This window comes from Panicum hallii, chromosome 6 (genome assembly GCF_002211085.1).
Source record: "Panicum hallii strain FIL2 chromosome 6, PHallii_v3.1, whole genome shotgun sequence".
In the NCBI taxonomy this organism is placed as follows: domain Eukaryota; kingdom Viridiplantae; phylum Streptophyta; class Magnoliopsida; order Poales; family Poaceae; genus Panicum; species Panicum hallii.
The window spans coordinates 42,039,727-42,061,358 of NC_038047.1; the positions used below are offsets into that span (position 1 = coordinate 42,039,727).

The following is a 21,632-nucleotide window of genomic DNA, read 5'->3' on the forward strand; positions in this document are numbered from 1 at the left end:
GCATATATGTAGAGTAAAGATATGAATTTCACACTAAAAAGCATAGCCAAGCATCTACAGCAAAAACTTTCTAGTAAAACATGTCATATTATGTAACTATTGCATAGATCTACATATGTGGAGCTCAATAAAAATTGATTTTTCATCTTTGGATTAATCAATTTTCAGCCTATTTAAAGAATTAAAAAGAGAGAGGAAATGACTAAAGACAGAGACTTTGCAACTGGAACCCTGAACTTCTAATGAATTAACCCGCAGCACATGAGCACTATTTATCTGAGTCTAGATCTTTGCATTGGAAACTCTGGAGAACTTCCCTAATCATTTTTCTTCTTTCCTTCTCTTCCCCGTCACGAATTAGGTATCCGTAAAACGCGCGGCCAACCGGGTGGCCACGTCAGCGAGAATAATTTGCGCCGTTAGATTTTCATTTCACGGCGCTAATTTACCCCACCAGCGATCTACGTTTGATGCTAGCATCTAGCGTCGTCCCCGGTTGGCTGGAAGCTTCGCAAACCTCGCTGGCCGTCCCCTGTTCTCTTTCGTCTATTCTCGCTCCACCTCCGCGTGCGGCGTACCTGTGGCGGCCCCTCCGCCTCCACGACATGGATAGAGCCGGCGGCCAGTGGACGAGCTCCATCGTCGCCTCGTCTTCCCAGCACTATGGCCGACCTCAAACTCCGCCGGCCTTGTCGAGGACTCCACAACGAAAAAGGATCCGCGAATTTAGTATGGCCGACCTCAAACTCCGCCGGCATCTCGAGAACCGTGGGCGAATGGCAACGGCAGTGGAGGTGAAAGCACGGGCGATTACAGTAGAGGCGGCCGCCAAACCAAACTCCTGTCTGTACCCTGGTGCCCTGCAGTTGCAGGCGAGATGCTGCGGCGGAGGTGTGTAACGGGTTGACTACGGAAGTGGCGGCAGATTCGAGCGTGGTGGTCATGAGGTTGGAGTTGCACTCGGATCAGGTACTGGCTGCATCCTATTTCTGCAAAATATTTCGGCTGCCGCTGGAAGGGCAATAGTGGCGCACGCAAGGTGTTCGATGTGGTTGTGCATATGTGTCCAGTGCACGGTTCTTTATTAGCGTGCTCTTTTGGGTTTCCTGATTCTTCATTTGCAATGTTCTCTTGCCGTTGTTGCAGAGTTGGTCCAACCATGGTGGATACGGTACTTCCATCCTGGAGCTCAGGGATAGCATTACGTGTTAAATAATTTTTGGCTCATATTTGTCCAACCTGGCCACCAATAACTGCATGAGAATTAAATGGTTTTGGCTCATATTTGTTGCCCCAAGGTAGGTGTTGATGGTTATGCCCATAGATCAGTTTTCTCAATTGATCCTTGCCACCATAAGCCTGCATGATTTCTCATAGAGTATATTAAAGCTTTGTTAAAATGATCCCCTTGCTCATTGCAAAGCAGAATAATATCCTTTCGTTGCAGTTTTGAATCTGAATATAGTTCGTTAATCTTTTTGGTTTCTTAAAGTTAGCTCGCCACTAGGTTTGTGACGTGGGTTGAGTGATGCAAATGAGGCCTTGATGACCTTGCATTTGCAGCACAGGTGCATCTGCCTACCTTAACGACTTCTTTTCTGCATGTGACAATGTATATCAGTGGCTATGTTGATAGACAAGATTTTTCAGTTTACCCTTGCCACAATGTGCCTCATGATTAATCATGGTACATATTGAAGATCAGTTAACATTAAAATTACCTCCTTGCATATTGGTTTCGAAACCAATGGTATCTTTGTTATGCTTTTGAACATGAACACAGTTCCGCTTTTTTTAAGGTCAGATTTCCACTATAAGTTTATAATGACATGGGTCCTAGAATTTCATTGCCTGTTGAGTGATCCACGTGAAGGCCTTGTCATCTCGATGACCTCGCTGCAACAGTTGTATATATGTCTACCTGATTGACTTTTTCCCATCATGGATATTAGCTAAATAGTTACGTAATGTTTTCACAATATTCGAATGTTCTCCAAACATACGTTTACTAATTAAGTGACAACCTAAGGGTTGCAAAATGTAGTTACAGAGAACAACAGAGGCAAAGTAAAGCATGAGGTTTGGCATGGACATATGCTTTTGCCATCAAACCCTTTGTTTCTTACAGAGCTCCACATGGACTAATATGAGTTACTCTTAACAAATTCTGATGTTGTTTTAAATTATCAGGTTAAGCATATCCTCCCCAACTATGGCAGCCTGACAGGGGGTACAAGGCCACGCTCGAGGACGGCAACCTGGTGGCTGTCAAGCGCCTTAGGGAGAAGATCACCAAGGGACACAAGGACTTTGAGGCCGAGGCGGCGGTGCTCAGCAGGATCCGCCACCCCAACCTGCTGGCTCTCAGGGCCTGCTACCTGGGGCCCAAGGGGGAGAAGCTGCTTGTCTTCGATTACATGCCCAAGGGCAGCCTCACCTCATTTTTGCACGGTCAGAGTTCTTATCCCTGCGATGTCCTTTGCTCTTGTTCTGTCCAGCATTACTAATTTCTGAATTCTGATATATGGTTAACAAATCCCACTTAAAGCTAATTCTTTAAACTTCTGTTAAACATATTGGTACGAGAAATGCTTGCTGCATAGGCACAGTGCCAATTGATTTCGCTAAGTATTAGTGAATTGGTATGTGAGCTCCTGCACTTTGTTAATTGCTAATATATTTCATCAAAGGCATAGTCTGAATATTTACAAATTCAGACATTGCAAAGCTTGATGCAACTGTAATTCTGCTAGCAGGTCAACTTAGAGTTGCCAACTTTGCATTGCAGTCGCTTTTGATTATTAAGATATAAGAATGAACTCGGTTTAGACCTTAACATGTCAAAAATCCTGTCAGTCAGAGCATCTCATGAATCATGACCAATGCAGACAAGTTCAGTAGCATGCAGGAAGTGCTCGTATTGGTTTTGGTGGAACAATTAGGAGGATGTGTTGTCCAAGTAAAGGATTGTAATTTCTTGTCTCAAATAGTGCTACTTTATAAGCATTATTAAACTTTGATACTTGAAATCTGTTGATAATTTTGTCCCCAACTCAGCATTTTGTAGAGTTAAATACCTTCTGAACTAAAACTCTCGACAATTGTGAACTGAAAATCTGTTGATAATTTTGTCCCCAACTTGACATTTTGCAGAGTTCAGTTCAGTACCTTCTGAACTGAAACTCTGCGCCAACTGTGAACTGAAACTCTGAAGTCGTCCTAACACTGTTTTGCTAACAGTTGAGTTGTGAATTAGACATTCTTTGTCCAAGTAAAGGGAAAACCTTTCTTGTTTCAACAGTACCGCTTCACCATCTTTTACGAAATCTATTGATAAATTGTTCCCAACCTGACATTCCTTTCATTTTTGGAACTCTGCACTTTTTGACACTTTGTGAAACTGAAACTCTGAACTTGTGTACTGACACTTGATGTTTCCTGATGAATGGCATGGATGCAGCTCGCGCTCCGAACACGCCGGTGGACTGGGCGATGCGGATGACAATCGCCAAGGGCACAGCCCGTGGCCTGGCCTACCTCCACAATGACATGAGCATCGTGCACGGCAATCTGACCGCCAGCAATGTCCTCCTCGAGGAGCAATGCAACCCCAAGATCCCCAACTTCGGGTTAGCTAGAATGGCACAAGAAATTTTACTTCTGTACAAGCTTTGCTTGCTATGGTCATGTAGTGCCTTGATGTAAACAAACATATATTATGTTTATCCTCGGGGAAATATTTGACATAAACAAAAAAAGTTATGTTCTTCAAGCAATGATTTCTTTTCAATGATCAACACGAAAAGTATTCCCGCGCCAAGGCGCGCGCCAATCACTAGTAGAGCAGGGGAACAGGCTCGGCAGAGCCGATTCCGGGTAGCCGGCGGCCGCGTTGGCGGTGAGGGGCAACGCTAGGGTTAGCCCGGGATAGCGTGCTTTGGTGGAGGGGCGAATCGAGGGCGGAGGGGGCTGTAGCCCCGCAGCCACGAGCAACGGTGGCCTGGAGCCGTGCCGCTATGTGGCGAGCAGGCTCCGATGTTGTCGATCCGGCCGGGGAAGGTCACGGCGGTGGCAGGCCGGCCGTTGAGCTGCGCCGGCCCCGCGCTGTCCCGGGGCCGGTCACGGCTCTGTGGGAGGCGGGCCGTAGTCTGCTGGCCATGCACGCTGGCCCTGCTGCAGCGTCGACGGCGAGGACGGCGAGAGGGAGGTGGGAGGGGAGGGGCCGCCCTCCTCTTCAGCCGGATATGCCACCATTGTCCGCGGCCACGCTAATCCGCCGGCTTATGTCTTGATCGACCAGTTGTCTTCTCAACCGCTAGCCCGGTGGCGGCATCCCGCCACCTCGCCACACCACCCACTCAACCTCTAGCAGTGAAAAACAATGCTTATTTCCAAAATTTCTACTTACTTGGAGACGTAGATGACAACAGCCTCGTATTATCACTTGGAAATGCCAATTTAAATATTTTATGTGGATATATATGGTCCAGCTCTGAGATGCTGATCACTGATCAGTTTGTTTTTCTGGAAATTTGAATGATTCCCGGAAACGTAAAAAGAAAACAGGCCGACAGCAGTGAAACCAGCCCAATAAACAAATGGAAACAAATCGAACCAATCGCAACAAAAGCCCAATCCGGAGTCGAAGCTACCGTGAGCCCATTGGCCAAAGCCCACTAGCCAGCACCTCGTCGGCGGCGACCAAACCTCACCCACTGTTTCCTTGGCCCGTATGGCCGTCTCCCTCTAGCCTCTACTCCGACCCCGGCCACTGCCCGCGGCGCGCCATGGAGCCGGACGCCGACGAGGATTACATGGGCGACCTCTCCCACTTCCTCCCGCCGAGTCCGTCCTCCTCCACCCCATCGAGTAACCTCGGGCGCCGGAAGCAACCACCCGCGCAGGCGCAGGCGCGGGCGAAGCGCGGGAAGGGGGTGCCGTGGCAGGAGCGGTGGAAGCAGGAGCGCGAGAGGAAGCAGCGGGAGGAGGACGCACGCACGATGGCCCGGCTCGCGGAGGCCATCCCGGAGAGCAACGTAGGGTTCAGGATGTTGAAGCTGATGGGATACGACCCGGGGGCGCGCGGCGCCGCCGAGCCCGTCGGCATCGAGATCCGCCGCTCGAGGGCTGGCCTCGGGGCGGAGCCTGCGGTGGCACCGGCGCCGGCGCCGGCTCCGACGGAGAAGACGCGGGAGGCGGTGGAGATGGAGCGGAGGCGGCAGGAGGAGATGATGGGGGAGCTAAGGGCGAGGAAGAGCACGCAGTGGAGGGGGCGGAGGTTGGTGTGGGACTTCCGCAAGGCCGAGGCGGCGCTCGCGCAGCTGGAGAACCGGGAGGTGGAGCCGCCGGCGCCGGAGGGGGAGGACAAGGATAAAGAGGCAGAGGAGGAAGAGGAGGTGATCACAGAAGAGGTAGTCCCAATTTACTCTTATGCTTCCAAATTCACACCCATGTTTGTTCTGTTGGTCACAGATTTGAAATCACTGGCCCAGACGCCCAGTGTGTCGTGCGATCCACTAGGAAACTGGCACTCCCTTACATTTCTGACGGGACTGCTTAGTCATTTTATTTTTCACCAACGTGATCAGGACCAAGATTTTTGGTATGCATAACATAATTGGATAAATGCTTATTGTCGAAATTTTCGCTTCACGAAAGGACTAAACATAAATGCTTATTGTTGCCTGATAATGGCAGGCCTGTTCATTCATATTGTACCATGTGAAGGCAGTGATGAGTCACATGGATATGAATTGTGAGTTCTGAAATGGCGAGATTAACATTCCATGTTTTGTCTTGCAGGATTTGCAGAATATATTATCCAAGTTGCGCAATCAATACCAGTACTGCCTATATTGTGGATGCAAGGTGAGCTTTATTCTGGAGAAGAATAGACTGTTTGTGTTTGGAGAACATGGATACTTTTGCCATCCAGTTACATTGCATCTTTGGAAGCTCAAATCAAAATTATAGTTAGTGTTGGCACGCATTCCTCCATCCCCTGTACTGCATGATCCAAAATTTCAATAGCAGTTTTAGAAATTGAGTCTTTGATAGAGCATCTTCCATGCCTTTTAAGCGAAGTCATTTCCCCTTTTTCAGTATGAATCAGTGGAAGCACTGGCAAAGGAATGCCCTGGCCCTAATGAGGATGACCATTGATTTGTTGTATTAAGGGTGACAAAGAATTATCCTAGATACAAACAGGTGATGATTCTATACTCACTGCAATGTTGTTCAGTCATGATTGGAGTACTGCATTGGATTCCTAATATGCTGGACGCCACAAGCTTTGTGCTCTTGTCATTATCAAACAGACACAATTGAGCACTAGAGATGTCTTGTTTCTGTTGGCCATGTGGGCTATGCTTATACTTCTTGTTTATTATAGTTTGTAGCCATTTTATGTAAGGTGATGAACCCTTAAGTTGACAATAGGACAGAATTTACTACCCTGCAAGTGCTGGAAGCCATCCCCTCCAGACTTGTAAGATGTAAATCACTATTCCCTATTAAATGCACAATATCTCAACATGAATACTAAGGTTTATATCCTTCTTCATCAGTTTGCAGCTGGAAAGATGGGTTTCCATATGATATGCGGATATTTACTACTTCTTGCTATGCAACAGACTGAAGCCGAGCAACATCTTCAGAAGGCCTTCAATCCTCATCAAGGCACTTCATAGCTAGAAGAGAATAGTTACCAGGAAGATTGCATATCTGCTGTGTGTGTGTGTGTGGGTGGGTGGGGCGTTTGGCTAATTTGTCTGCTTGACTTTGTAGCCATTACAGTCCACTGCTAGAATGGAATATCTGCACACTGCAATGTCAATTTTGCTGCAAGTCTTGTGTGTCGTATGCGGATCCATGATTGCTGATGATATGCGTAGGAACGGCTGTGATCACTGCTTCCTACCATAATGCCATATAGCTTCAGCATTATTTAGCACGAGGCTTATTCTTATTTTGCACTGGCTGAAACTGCATCATTGCACAGTTTTGAGCGTTTGGACCCTGCCAAAGGCAATTTCATTGGTCTGTTTTCTAATGTAGGTTCCTCATTCTGTTTGGTCTTGGAATCAGACTGTTTTCCTACAGCAACATTTTCAACTTGTACAGAAGAATGAAACTGCTCTTTGAAATAAAAGGGGAAAACACCATAACAAATAGTCACCGGATAAAAAAGTAGATGCAGGCAACAAATTTGCCAGTATAATCTTTTTTACACCAACCATGCATGATTCTTTGTTTAGAAAATTGAAACAGTTACAATGATAGCTATGACGAGGACATCCCTTCTGCTGATACAGCCGTACCTATTTCACAGCAAAGACAGATAACTCGAGCTCGTGCACGACAACTCAACTACTAGGTACAGTCGTTTCTCGCTATCCAAACAAGTTATTCTACGAATGGGGTGCTACTAAAGTTTTGTGATGATTTTCTTATGACTAGAGGAATATGGAACATGAACCAGATTGAAGAATGGACTACAATGACAACAAACAAGTGGAAGGATGAGGAAAGGAAGGATTAAGTTCGGCCAGTCAGTTTGGACCTCCAGGAACTGACAACTTTCTCAGGACATAATTCTTTATTCCGAAGGGTGTTCGAGGCCCATGAGCACTTGTTGGAAAGATCTTGAAGTCTACTTTCAGATGTACCAAGAAAAACCGTTAGATGCGTTCGGAGTCGCCTAAAAACTACAGAGAGCTATTCGGACCTCCAGTCTTGGGCCAACAGTCTTGTATCAAGTTAAGCCGACTAGGGGCCATTCTATGTTAGGGTTTACCCCCTCCCCCCTCCCCCACGCCTCCTGGTTGTCTCCCATGTATAAATACATACCCCAGTCGTTTGGAGAAGGTTGAGTTTTGTTTTGTTGTATTTTAGCTTCTACGACTTTCTGGTGAGCGTGTGTGTCGATTAGACCACCTGTTTGCTTGATTTAGAACTCCAAACTTGTGTGCATTGGATTCATCCTTTGGGCAAGGTCTATGTGCTATTTGTTTGTCCATTTGTTCTTACTTGTTCTTTAATTTGCTTGCAGATTTAAGGTTATTCTTGGAACAACAAGAACAACACAAATCGGAGGCAATGTAACTGTCGCTAAGGCACAACCCTTGTGGTGTTATAGTTGGGCAACACAATGTCGATCCTCCTTCAAATCGAGTTATCTCCATTCTCATCGAAAGATCGGGAACAAATTCTAGCAGGTTCTGTCAAGCTAAATTGCAATCCACAAATGTTTGGAGTTGTCTGCCTGCTTGTGTTGTTCTTTGCTGTCTGTTTGATTTGGCTAAGTAGCCTGTTACTATCTGCTTAAGAAAATAATGGCATTTATGATACGATTTGTATATTCTTTCGAGGCCAATAGTTTGCATACCTGAACATTGTTCCTCACTGTTTTTCCTGCTCTGTAATGCTTTATTGTCAGCACATTCAAAGTAGTAGTATGTAAAATTGGGTGATTCTCCTGCAACCTCCTTCGCTGTTGTATTTATTATACAGGAATTGACTTTGAGTGGATTCATGAATAGATGATACATTGTATGCTTTTGGATTTTGGTAATTTTCAGTATGTAGGTCAACTTCTCTTAACTTTTTGGTCTCAAATTGTTGACAAACTGTTTCATGATTGGAACGTGTATCACATTACCTTGTGCGATGGCATTAGCGCTAACAATTGTGGTGCTATTCAAATTTATGCCTGTAATAATAGTATCTTCGCATCTGATAGAAGAATAGAACAATAACAGCACTGCCTTGGGCTTTATTGCCCTTGTATCCTTCTGCTGTCAATGCACTTACCAGCTTCTATGCCATATTGCTTGCGCTTACAAAATAGAAAGTGAAATGACAAGATTAAACTTATTATCGTAACTGCATATATACGATGTCAGTTTGTTAGGTAGAAATTGCAGCTTTGATGTTCTAACGGCCAATTTTCTAGTCTGCAGGTCGTAAATAAGTATCAGCTTTCCAACCGAGGGACCGGAGGAACTATATTTTTGGACATCTGCTTGAGTTTGTAGTTGAGAGATGAGACTCGTGAATTTGCAACCCCACTTTCTCCAACTTTGTACAGTACGATGATGGAATCTCTGATGTGTGTCGTCTAGGATCCATTGTCACTGGCGGTATGCCTGGAATTATTAATCACTGTGTACTGTCACAGTGTCAATGGTCAAAGCTGGAATTTCGCTGAGCCCCAACAGTGTCAGCTTGCACAACAAATCCAAACCAAGCCAGAAACCACTCTCTGGAGTCTGGAAGAAACGAAACACCAGCACAACAGACCAACAGTGATTGACAAAAGAGGCCGGGGTTCGAGGCTCGCTTATCAGAGATGCCTTCCTAGGCAGGGGCTAGTCCCTCCCCTCTTTTCTGGAAAGAGGAGATGCGTGCAACAAATTTGGATTCTCCAAGAAAATCATTTTCGCAAGAAAGAAAGTTTTGATGTTTTTCGTGGAATATACCACTGTTCTCCGAGTGAAGTTTTGAAGATCTGAAAGAAGCTGCTACATGGATCTCATTCTGGCCTCAGTCGCCTCATCAACACAACACCACTGGTGCTGAGAGCATGCTGCAAAGCCACGCTGCGTCTGTGGTCTGGCTTTACATAAACAAAACTCCCATGGAACCGATTCTTGGCAGTGCCAGGCAACAGTAGAGGGTACAGCAAAAAGAGGCATGCAGTTTAGCAGTCTAAGTACAATATCCAGCAGACCAGCAGAGATGATGCGTGGTGCCATGGCTGCTTTTTCTGCAGGTCATTCTGCTGAAAGGTGCGTCTGCTTCAGATGTAAAGATCACAGTACCAGCAGCATGGATGAACCATATGGCAGAATTCAGAATTGAGCTAGACTATAATATCATTAAGTATAATATCAGCTAAAAATGGTATATATCAGCAGCCGGCAGATGGAATGCATGTTTCCAGTGATTATCCAAAAACTGAACAGAGCAAACTTCAGGATGAACATGAGATTAATACATCGAGTAAAGTCCTCGACAAGCATACCGATAACTTCAAAGCATGGAGGTCTACATGACACAACAGATGAGTTCATGGACAACCACAAAAGAAATTAGTCGCCTGACATTACAGGAGTTTCTTACATATCATACTGGAAGCTTGAAGCTAGCAAACGGCATGCAGCATCAGGCTTCAAGTTCCATCTCTCCGAGCGACTATGATCGGTGGTGGTTTATTTGGCCTCCTAGAGCGACCAGTCCGATGTGTTGCTGGCCTGGTCGAACGTGCTTGTGGAGCCCTGATCGATGCGCGGCGCTGGTGCTGGCCTGTTTCCCTGCAGGGCAAGCTCGAGCTCACCTGAGAACTGGCCATGATGGCTGCTAGAGCCAGAATGCACCTCATCGAGGGGGACTTCAGGTGGCAACTGAGGTGTCACGTTGCGCCCGCCTGCATGGCCCCGAGAGCCAGTCCAGGGGCTTGGCGCAATGTAGCTACTCGCCATGAGGGAGGGTGCCACAGGGTTGCCATCAAAGCCCGCTGTTGCAGGCATTGACGCAGTACGGCTGTGGCCAGCGCTTTGGGTAGTATCCCATGGCTGAGTTGACAGAAGAGAGAGAGCACAGCTAGAGTCGGCGGGGACTCCTGCAAGACATCCACCCGGAGGGAGCTCCGGACCGGGGAACACCGGTGGCCCTGATGAGGAGCTACCCTGGCTGCCATATGAGTGGGCACCATATCCTGCGGTTGCACTGTGATGATGAGGATCTAAGCTTGCTTGCCACTGGATACTACCAGGCACCCTTTCCCCAGGACGAACCGCCTGCCACCCATCCCTCATGCTGCTTGGAACCCTTGGGTATGAGAAATCCAACAGAAAGCTTCTGAACCTGCCAGGCTCTCCTGGATTAAGCACACGAGCATTAGCAAAGGCAAAAAAAAAATGAAAGTGGCAAGCACACCACAAGGTAGAAAAAAAAGGAGGCTTTGTTACCGCCCAAGGATGCAGCAAGGCGACCATAGCGTGATGCAAGAGGTCCAGCAGGCGGCCTCCTCCGGCGTTCATTGTGGCCCGTAAGGCGTCTGCGGCAGCTGCGTTTTTGTTGATCAAATTCATGCAACTGGTGGAACCTGCAGTTTATGTGAACAGAGAAATGATGATTCAAGCTTTCTTTATAAATTTAAAGGGTGAGGAACAGTGACAAAACTTTATGATGGCATACAAGTTGCAATATCCAGATCTCAGAGTCTAAGTGCAAATAGATACTACCTCCGTCCAAATTTAGGATAAACTATTTAGTTCAAAAAATGAACTAATTTGCTTGTCCTAAACGTCATACATTTAAGAACAGAGGGAGTATTTTTTTATTTAAAATGTAAACTGAGCAGAAAATAAAAAAGATATACAGATAAAGCAAACATCATAATAACAATAAAGTTAAAGTGCAGCTTAATAACAGTATATAACAAGTTCAAGTACTATCTTATAATATTAGCTTATCCTACTAGTAGCATGCATAGCATTAGCATGACATAGATATGGAAAACCACACTTCAGGTCAAAGCCAGTGGCAATTCTAGTACATTGAAGAGTAACATTCCTCTTCTTCCTAGGCTAGTGTTCTGCACATTCATTAAAGATCAAACTCTATCGTTATGGCTTCCATAATTGCATTGACGCATCTAAACTAATAAAGGAAAAAGGAGAAAGGAACCATGTGTACGTTAAACAAGACTGTAATCATTCATAGAGATGTGAGATGTTGGGTTTAACGCAACAATACACATCCACCAATGAATTGTCCTTCTAGTGTGGAGGCAGGTGTCCTTCACAAGAAAGCGTGTGGTCCAACTTAGCTTTTCTAATGACACATTAGGGCACTAGTTATTGCTATACTTGGCTATGTGGCATTAGGGATTAGCACAGCTCAAATCCAGAATTGAGTCAATACTTTCTTTTGATGGTGATGCAAGGACAGCCTTGCATGCAGCCTAGTACTAGAGCACAAGGTTGCAGTTGTCACTCGGTTATAACAATACTGATCACTCGGTTATAATTAATGCCTGACCTCCTCCTTTTAAAAAAAATAAAATAATGCCCGACCTCCTTATATTTTTTTCTAAAAAAATGTAGTCTCTTGTTTTTGTTCAGCGCCCCCCCCCCCCCCCCCCCGCTAGTAATTTGCATGGCAAACAAAATGGCAAAAGCAGTCATCAACATAACCTTAAGTACCAAATATAATCTAGAAGACAAGGACCAGAAACTTTGCTTTAAAATGAGATGTTTATCAAATATAAGACAGGGAGATTAATTAGCTACTGGTTATGTTAATTCCACTTATTCTTTCATCCCCTCTTTCGTGTTGTTCAAACCATTAAGGTGTCAAACAGCTGGAATTTTCTGTGGGGTCTCAAAGTATCGGCAGTGAAAATGAAAATTGGTATGCTATGTGTATACTAATTATGAAACGTGTTGTTCCAGAGACTATCCATTTATGAAATTAAACTAACAACAGCTATATACCTGAAAGGACTAGAAAGCTCGCAGAGCTTGAACTGGTGAATAAACTAGACTGGTCAAGTAACAGAAGATATAATATTTAAAACTTCTTTGAGGCACTAAACATTTAATACTATCACTTTACAAGTTGTAACCCTTAGAATTCGGTGGCAAATGCTAGTTCTTTGATCTTTCTCCCAGTTCTTCCTTAGGGGACCACTGACAATACTGATCATGCCGAATGCAAACTTCATATACTAATGACTAATTTACTGACTGGCATCATTGAGATACTAAGTTAACTCAGGAATCTAATGCAAAGCAAACTGACAGGCAGGCAGGCTGAGTCACATCACTCTATCATACATATAGGAGCATCCATCAGCCTACCAACTTTAAAGTTCTCATGAGCACCATTCAAATGAAACATAAAAGTATAATACCAAAGCAAGTTTTTGTACTTACTCTTTTTTTTCCCCCAAAACAGCAGATATCACAAAACAGTTGTTATAGACGGAAGCTCCATCATCAACCTGTGCTAAAAGTCCTTCGAAAAAAAACCTATGCTAAAATATTACTAGATAGCGCATCTAATATAATGTGCCCATAAACCTTGAATTTGTTTTTTTAATTCCATGTAGTCTTCATATATAAACCCTAAAGAACGAAAAGAATTAAAAAAACACAGGGAGCAGAGCAAATGCACGAAAATGCCAACTTAAAATAAATCTAAAAAAATGCAGCAGCAGCAGCAGCAGCAGCAGAGAGAGATAGAGAGAGGAGAGCAATGGCGGGTAACCTGCTGCACTGCTGGCAGAAGCGCTGCTCGATGCCGTTGACGACGACGAGGGGAGCCTTGGAGTGCATGGCGCACACCTTGTGACGGCAGTGGTAGGTCTTGGCGCCGGTCAGATCCACGTTGCACCCCTCCACCTGGCACCGCGGGGGCGCCGACGAGCCGGCGGCCCCGCCGGCCGCGCCCCTCCCCCTCCTGCCGGCGGCCGCCCTGGGCGGCGAGGCGGACGGCGGTGGCGGAGGCTCGCTCGCGCCGCTGGCACTGCCACCGCTGCTGCCGCTGCCGCTGCCGCTGGCGCCGGCGTCCTCGAAGTAGATCTTCTTGCCGAACTTGAGCCCGTGCAGGTGGTCGTCCCCGCCCCCGCCGCCGCTTCCGCCGCCGGCACTGGCAGCCTCCATTGCTGCCCGCGGCCCTCGTGTCCCCCCCGCGGCGCGAAAAGAACGAAGCGCGCGGCGGCGATGACGAGACCGCAGCCGCAACGGCGGCGGTGTTGGTGGTGGTTCTTGGGGGCCCCTCTTCTCTCCTCTCCTCCAAGAGGGAGGAAAGAGAGGGAGGTGGCGAAGGAGAGGAACAAGAGCGGGCGCCTTGCCCTTAAAATAACTCCCCTGTGCTCTCTCTCCCCCCTCCCTCCACTGTGCGCGTGTGACCGTGTGTGTGTGACAGCGAGTGATAGAGAGGGCGAGGCTGAGGCGCTGAGCTGCTGGCCTCCCAGCAGCGTCTCTCTCTCTCTCCTGTCTCCTCCCTCCTCCCTCCTCAGGACGACCCCGCGCACGGTCTCTCACGCACGCACACGAGCCGGCCTAGCTACCCGCGCCAGCGCCAGCCACCTTTCCTCTCGTTTCCGGCCTCCGGGCTTCCGGCCGACTGGGTGGGCAGGTGGCTGCGCGCTTGCTATGCTTGGTGTGGCGGCCGTGCCGAGATGCCTGGCAGCCGCCTGCTGCCGGGGTTTTTGTAGGCCGGATCCTGGCCGGCTGGCGCACGAGGGGAGCGTATCGCGAGCGCGGGAGAGAGAGAAAGGCTATGCCCGGCCGTGGCAGCGAGCGAGCGGCATGCCATCTTTGGCGCCCTATACCGCGGCACAGTGCCGCCACAGCCCTGCCCCAGTTATCAAATCACACAGGGAGAGAAAAAAATAAAGCTATCTTTTTTCTCCCGGCTCAGTGACACGCTGCGTCACTGTGAGAGGATAGAGAGAGAGTGCGGGCCGAGCTAGAGAGAGAGGCAACGTAGCAGGCCATGAATGAACAGCACGGCTGCGTGTGTTGGCAGCAGCGACGGGCCAGCCCAGCCCAGCAGGCCGCTGCTGCAGACACGCTGCTGCCTTCCACAGTAGATGTTCCCCCCTGGAGGCTGGGCCCCTCCAGCCAGCCTCATCTCTTCTCTGCCACAGACACAGGGAGGGGCATCTGGTATCAAATCCAAGGGGCTTGTCATGGCACTGCTCATGCAGCGCCCACTGGCGCTGGGTCGCGGCCTGGTGGCAGCAATGATGGGTGAGCATTCATGATGGCTGGCTGGTGACTGCTCTCTTCAGTTGACAGCGGCGAGCGAGCGCGAGCCGGCGAGGTGGCGGTGGCGGGAGTTTACCGTCCCCGCGGGGGTAAAAGAAGGCCGGGAAGTACTGTAGCGTGTGGGCCGGGTGCCGCTTTTCATTTGCCCTTTTGTGGTAAGAGGCCACATACTGTACACCGGGGTGTGTTTTTTTATTTTTTGAACTACCAAACGCCTTTTCACCACTTCCGGGGAGGTTCAGGGTCGGGGGTCTCGTAGGCCGCGTGGTGTACGTGCGCCTCCGTGCTCAGTGGTTTGCATATCTACCACTTGGTGCTTGGAAAGTTTCTTGGACGTAGCCAATGTTAGGACATGATCACTTGGAAAGTATTGAAAACATACACATGAATTTTTTTCATCCATTTTATTTTATTTATGGCCCATAAGTAATATTAACGAGCGAACACAGCTCAGTTGATTAGGTCCGTTGTGCTGAACGATGTGTCGTTGAAAACACAGCGCATATGATGACTTGATCATTCAGAAGTGCTCATGGACGTAGGCTAGGCTGTGCATGCTTACATTCCTATTGTGAGCATATATGTTTGTATGAGTGTTCACGTCTGTATGTATTGCGTGAGTTTTTTTTACTAGAGTAGAAACACGTACCAGCACAAACACGTACCTTAATCCATCAAAACGCGAGCGAGAGTTTTTTTTTCAACCCAAGTACGTGTTTCTGCTGGCATTTCCTCTTTAGCGCTTGACAAGATGCATGGCTCCTACCGTATTTTAAACCCCCTGCATGTGGACTCCTTCCATTGGCGGGTAACAATCTCTTGGAGCGAAGGTCGCCTCACAACACCAGCTGATTGGCATGGCCTTCTTGGAGCCTTTCCATGCTCTCACTTCTCACTGGCAGTGGCAGTACACCGTGTACTGCTGTTACTTCCATTTGCCCGTTGGAATCTGCAGTGAAACCTCCAGGTACAGAAGCCGAGAGCAAGCCCTACTAGCTCGGAATAAAGCGGAGCTACTTAGTAGTAGGGAGCAGAAGAAAGCCGGGAGGACAGGCGCACACATACACGGGAGGAATATTTCGCCCGGAACGGGCATCCAGATCTAGACCTCTCCTCTTTCTGATCTCTACGGATTTTCACAGGCCGCAATGCCATTTTCAGCATGATGGCCGCATCATTCAGCTGTAGAGGAAAACATACTAGAGAGCAACAATTTTTTTTTGAATGAATATGGTGGGAGCTCTACCTTGCAGAGCCTCTTTCGGAAGAGCTTATTGAAGCTTCGGCTTCACTTGTTTTGCGCAAAATAAGATACAGTAGTGCAGTGTTAGCCTAAATGGTAAATGATAAACAGTCGGTAATCCACCGTTTAGCTCTTTATTCGGACCAAACGACCATTTAAACGAGTTAAACGGTCATTAAACAAGATAAATAGCTGATTAAATGTACGCGGCTAGCCACTTTGTAGCGTTTACACTACGTGTAACGGACTAAGCGGTCATGTAGGTGAACAATACCGTAGCGTGAAAATTGTAAGAAACATGGCCCCGTTAGGCCATAGTTTATGATTTTGGTGATTTAGTGATAATATGATCATTGGGACTAACCAAGTTGTCAAGTAAATGTTAATAAGTCCCAAGAATGAAGTGCAAAGGCCAAGCAAAGCAAAACAAGAAGAAAGAACTCAAACAGGTAACGAATTGGACGAGTTCTGCAGGCAACAGGCCACTGGTTGAACCGGCGGTTGGTTTTTATAATTGATCGGTGCATTGAAAAAATTAGAAGACAATTAAGGTATTGCGGCCGGTTAAACTGACGTTGGGAATCAGAGGCGTCGGTGCAATGCATAGGGGATCAAGGAAGAAATCACAGTACCACCGGTTGAACCGACAGTGCAAAAGAAGGCATCAGTGCATCAGTGCTACAATTACCCAGGAAGCATTTTTGAGCTGAAGAAGGTTGGCTCAGCAAACCCTTCACAACCGGTTAAACCGACGGGTATCGGTGCAAGAAGTTGGTGCAATGACGTCAACTGATGGAAGTAGTTGGAGTTCAACGGCTAGAAAGCAGGGTCAGTGTGACCGGTTAAACCGACATACCGGTTAAACCGACACATGTGACCGGTTTAACCGACACTTTCTATTTTTTGGCAAAAGCTTGGAACGGCTAGGAGTGGATCTCTAACCTTTATAAGGCCTCAACCCGGGTCATTTGAGGCTGCTGGAGTTCGTGTAAAGCTACCCACATACTAAAAAAGTTCTCCAAGCTATCCAAAAGCTCATTGATCAAACCCTTAAGTTTAACACAAGCTTTGTGAGTGAGAGTGCTAGGCTAGCTCAAGATTGAGTGAGTGTGCAAGGTGTAGTTGCTTGTGCTGGTTCTAGAGTGAACCACAGCTTGTACTTCGGTGTGCCGGCCACTTGGAGTCCTGGTGGTTCGCCAGCAAGTCATCGACCATCCGGTTTGGTGTGGAGCTATGAAGGCTTTGTGCGGGGGACGAGGAGATCACTTCTTTGTGGGAAGCTCCATAGTGAAGGCGGCATCGAGTTGACCAGGAACTCTGCGTGTGCCTTAGTGGTCTAGCCTTAGTGGCAAGTCAAGGAGTGTCCCGAAGAGATTTGGTGACCAAGAAGCAGTACTCTTTGTTAATGCTTCAACAACGTAAACTAGGGGTGGCTATGTCTATTGATACCACGGGATAAATCGCGTGTCAAGAGTTTGCTTCCTCTCATCACTTCTTTCCATTTCCGCATTTTATACTTGCAAATTGTGTGTCTTACTTTTTTAGAGTAGTATCAAGCTAGGATTGACTATAGGATGCAAAACTCTTTTAGGATGAGAGTTTCACTAGATGAACCCTAATTGCACATCTAGATAGTATGCTTTAGCTTATGTTTTGGGCAGACTAGTTTGAGTTTTAGGTTAAGGTTTAAAGCGCCATTCACGTCCTCCCCCTCTTAGGCTACATGCAACCATCCGACTTTTAAAACCATTTTGCAAGCCGTGGTAAGGCTCCTTTCTTAGGCTACATGCAACATCCGACTTTCAAAACCGTTTTGCAAGCCGCGGTAAGACTTCTTTTGGTGGAGCTTCACCTAGCTCCAGCTCCACCACTGTAGCGTAGAGGAGTCGGAGCCGGTGGAGCCATAATTTGTTGCTCCACCAACTCCTTATGATCTTATGAGGGTAGGGAGGGAGAGAAAATGAGCTTCCAAGTGCTAGAGCGGTGAAGCCAGTTTGTATGCACTCCGTTTGGTACAGTTCTATCGAAGCCGCTGAAGCTGTTGTTACGACCCTACCAAAAGGCCCTGGAAAATAAATTAGAAGTTGGATGAAGATATTTTTTTTCTTCATTAGCTTCGGCTTCACCAGTCAAGCCGTTTTAGGAGAGCTCTCCCAAATGGCCCTTGATAAATGAATGAGGAGAAAGAGTTTTTATGTACTCGCTCTGCCTGAAAAATAAGTGCACTTCTAGAGTTTGGATGCGGAGATCAATGATAATGAGAAATTAAATATATATACCCCTATAAAACTATAATTATTATATTTTGGAAGGAGAGAAAGTAGGAAAAAGACAACTAGAGTTAGAGTTAGGTTGTTCTATTTGTAGATGTGTATTTATTTTGGGATAAATTTTAAAGTCCAGAAGTGTATTTATTTTGGTACGGGAGTAGAAGAGAGCAATAAAAAAAATTGTGCCCGACGAGCACTAGTACCGAGGAGCAAGCAGAAGCGGCATCTTTTTGGAGCGACGAATTGTCGAATTCCAGCTAATAGCTAAAAAAATATACTGCAATATCGTGCTTCTCTACAGACATGATCTTCTGCGACCCATGCGTCGTGGCAGCATTGCATGATTCCATTTGAGAACATCATACGCTGCATTGGTCTGAACAAGAAGAAAAAAATACACGCGCGTAAACGGATCGACGGCATAAAACAACCACGTCCAGGAGACCAGGAGCATGCGGACCACCACAGCAGCACCAAAGGAAAAAGGGAATGGACGGTGCTGAGGACGAGCAGCATCTTAAAAGAGAAAAAAAGAAGCACCCAAGGAGCGGCAATAAACTAGGACTTGGTGATGGTGGTACGTCCCTGTCTGGCGGTGGGGGTGGGAGAGACCGTGGGGAGCGAAGGGTGGTGGAGGCAGCGGGAACATCTAGCTCCGACGGGTTAGTGCCAGGTGGTGGAGGCGGCGGCCTCTGCCGCCGGAGCCAGCGGGAGGTGGCTGCGGCGTCGCGAGGAAAACGAAGGCAGCGTGCAGCTCCAGATAATGGGTGGTGCTGAAATTCAATTAAAAGGGAAGATCTAGGCCACCGGATGATTAATCAACAGCTGGAATAGGTGATTGATAGAAAATTAAATATCAATCGACTTGTGAGGAGATAGAATCTTGTATTTGATTACCTAAATAGAATTATATTAAACCTGTACTCAATCGATAGATTAACAGCTCGTCTACCGTAGCTCATCTTTTAGGAGTGGTTGAACGAAGGGAATCTTGCAGTAACCAATAGGCTGCCTCTGGTATTTGTTCAGATCGACTACTGTTGCCACATAACTGATCGAGAGAGCTGGATTGGCCTTTTTCATGCATAAGCATGTGATCCATGAACAGGCTGTACGTACGTAGAGGGCATGCAGCAGCAGAACCCGGACCCACCCGCAATGAACATGGCAGTAGTTGACAGAAATGTTGCAATGGAAGTCCGGATTATCACCAAACATGTTGCTTATACGAACATAGACGAAATTAACCTCTAAACATGTATCTAAATCTATAATAGCAATAAAAGATTGGCGATGTTATTTAGTTTGCCAGGCCGCAGGGGATTTTATCGGTGCTCACTGTCCGCTGCATCATATCGCCCTTCAATTCGTGGATGCTCCGTCGGCAATGGGAAATAAAACAGATGGCGGTGGAAGTTGTGCGTTGGACGCTTACAGGCACCCATGGGTGCGTTGGATGCCATGCAGATTTCAAGTGTCTGAATCTTAGGATGTGTTTTTCTCAATTGGATGCATGTCCCAAATAATCCGGAGGTGGAAACGAAAACAAAATTCAGCTGAGAATCGAAGATCCACACAGGCTTAACCCCGCGCGAGAACCTTTGCTCCACCGTAACTCCTGTTGCTCATTACGATCGAGACTCGAGAGGCATGCAGGACCGCATGCATCAGTCGCGTACGAGCTCATCTTCTCCCCCTCCATTCCGCATGAAGCGGTGTCCTTGCGGCGCGCGGCAGGCCATCAAGGACGACGGGCGGGCGAGAGGAGGGCCGGCCGGCAGCGCCACGGCCGCGCCGGACACGGCGAGTACCACGGCGGACCGCACTGGGGCGGGGCGGCCGCCGGCCTGGCCTGCGCGGCGTGCGCGCTGCGGAGACCGGGACGCCCTCGCCGCTGTTCGCCGCGCGCCCTAGCTGCACGGCCGCCTGCGGCCCGTGCCGTGCCAGGCGGCATGCGTCTCGTTCCCTGACGCTATCTCCTGCCCTGAGCCACGGCTAGCTGACCTGTACGCGCACGAGTGTGACCGCGTCGCCTTCTCGCTGTCGTCGTGTCGGATGCGTGCCGGATGGCACACGTTGGTGGTGGGGGCGGGCGGCTAGGCTAGCCCACGGCGGCGCTGGCGCGCACGTGGGCCGCTGCCGGCCGTGGGGGCGCGGGGCCGGTGATCCCCGTCGCCGCGTGTCCGCCGGCGGCCGTCATGAGCGCGCCGGACGAAGGTGCCCCGTCTCTTCAGCTTTTACCCCACGGTAAAATTAAACCTACACCGTGGCATACACCTTATGATGTGTACACAGTTGATGCATACCCAGAACAAACTACAAGTATGAAATCAACATGGTTACACATAGATCAAAGAGGAAATACTCTCTGGAATCATAGAATGGCTAGATTCTCTTTTCCTTATTTTCTGAAAAACAAGATTCTCTTGTACGTTTTTCTTTATTTTTTTATTTTTTAAAACACAGGCACAGATATTTACAAACACGCAAACACACTCATCCCTTTGAATAAGTCACCACAGGTGCCTCGTTATCGATGGGCACGTCGCCTTCCACCGAATAAAAAATGTTGGTTAAATCCTAAAATAAATCCAGAAAAAAATAAACACATGTGCCGAGCCTAGGATTCAAATATAGATGGACAGATTGCACCACAAGAAAGCTTATTACCAGCTGAGCTATGAGCTATGAGCTATGCTCAGTTTGCTTTTTTTTTTTCTTATCTAACCAGCGAGGTCTTGCCTCTAGCCTCTGATATTTTACATTAAAAAACTCCAGAGTATACCCACGCGAATATGATGCTTCATTCCCTAGCTACTGATCACCAATCCACCATCTGCTCGTACATGGATCCTGCATGGTCCCCGGCACGGTACAAGGCCGGTGGGCCGGTGATAAGTTTACACCGGTGGCGGCGTGGCGCAGGCCCGTGCCATCTCATACAATCATACAGCTCGATCGACCAACAGTGGCCGTAGGCGTACGGCGGCTACAGTGCCGTACGACGCGGGCCGGGGCTCGCGCCGCGGCACAGCGCGGATCTGCATGCGCGGGCGGGCCGGGGCCCAAAGAGGCGTGCGCTACAGGCCCCACACGGACTGTTCATGGGCCCTTCAGGGGCTCTGAGTGCTTCTGACGCCTTTCTATCGTCTCATGGGCTGGCTGGCTGCTGCCTACGAGGAGGAGGGCCAACTAGCGTGGCAGCCCGCCCGGTGCTGGCGTTGGCTTTGCACTCGTCGTCTTCCTCGCTATCGCTCTCATCAGCCCGCTCTCTCTGCCCGCTAGCTGGTGGCTGCTGCTGCTGCTGCATCAAAAGGACTAGGAGACCGTACGCGT

At 47.9% G+C, this 21,632-nt stretch overlaps 3 protein-coding genes across 15 annotated transcripts; 2 read left to right on the forward strand and 1 right to left on the reverse strand.

Moving 5' to 3' along the window:
* The first annotated feature begins 676 nt into the window (after positions 1 to 676).
* LOC112897573 (probable leucine-rich repeat receptor-like protein kinase IMK3) lies at positions 677 to 3,758 on the forward strand. 6 transcript variants are annotated; one of them, XR_003229679.1, is made up of 5 exons: positions 731 to 794; positions 867 to 969; positions 1,147 to 1,298; positions 2,191 to 2,451; positions 3,461 to 3,754. XR_003229679.1 is itself a non-coding variant. In XM_025965907.1 (2 exons), the coding sequence occupies exons 1-2, from the start codon at positions 2,876 to 2,878 to the stop codon at positions 3,703 to 3,705; spliced, it is 339 nt and encodes a 112-aa protein (XP_025821692.1). In that variant the 5' UTR covers positions 2,715 to 2,875; the 3' UTR covers positions 3,706 to 3,758. The 6 variants fall into 6 exon arrangements, 1 of the variants encoding a protein (XP_025821692.1); XR_003229681.1 differs by having other exon boundaries at positions 677 to 969; positions 1,147 to 1,171; XR_003229678.1 differs by having other exon boundaries at positions 679 to 969; positions 3,461 to 3,753.
* A 950-nt stretch (positions 3,759 to 4,708) lies between these two features.
* On the forward strand, positions 4,709 to 6,952 carry LOC112896261 (G patch domain-containing protein 11). 8 transcript variants are annotated; one of them, XR_003229403.1, is made up of 5 exons: positions 4,709 to 5,411; positions 5,803 to 5,868; positions 6,103 to 6,207; positions 6,392 to 6,494; positions 6,567 to 6,952. XR_003229403.1 is itself a non-coding variant. In XM_025964183.1 (4 exons), exons 1-3 carry the CDS (start codon positions 4,788 to 4,790, stop codon positions 6,160 to 6,162), a joined length of 750 nt encoding a protein of 249 aa, XP_025819968.1. In that variant the 5' UTR covers positions 4,709 to 4,787; the 3' UTR covers positions 6,163 to 6,207; positions 6,567 to 6,952. The 8 variants fall into 8 exon arrangements, 2 of the variants coding, with proteins under 2 accessions (XP_025819968.1, XP_025819969.1); XR_003229407.1 differs by having other exon boundaries at positions 6,633 to 6,952; XR_003229405.1 differs by having other exon boundaries at positions 6,392 to 6,487.
* Positions 6,953 to 9,780: 2,828 nt separating this feature from the next.
* LOC112897340 (squamosa promoter-binding-like protein 14) lies at positions 9,781 to 14,110 on the reverse strand. The gene is made up of 3 exons (XM_025965617.1): positions 13,276 to 14,110; positions 10,971 to 11,107; positions 9,781 to 10,879 (listed from the first exon to the last, which is right to left on the reverse strand). The coding sequence occupies exons 1-3, from the start codon at positions 13,668 to 13,670 to the stop codon at positions 10,224 to 10,226; spliced, it is 1,188 nt and encodes a 395-aa protein (XP_025821402.1). The 5' UTR covers positions 13,671 to 14,110; the 3' UTR covers positions 9,781 to 10,223.
* Positions 14,111 to 21,632: the final 7,522 nt, after the last annotated feature.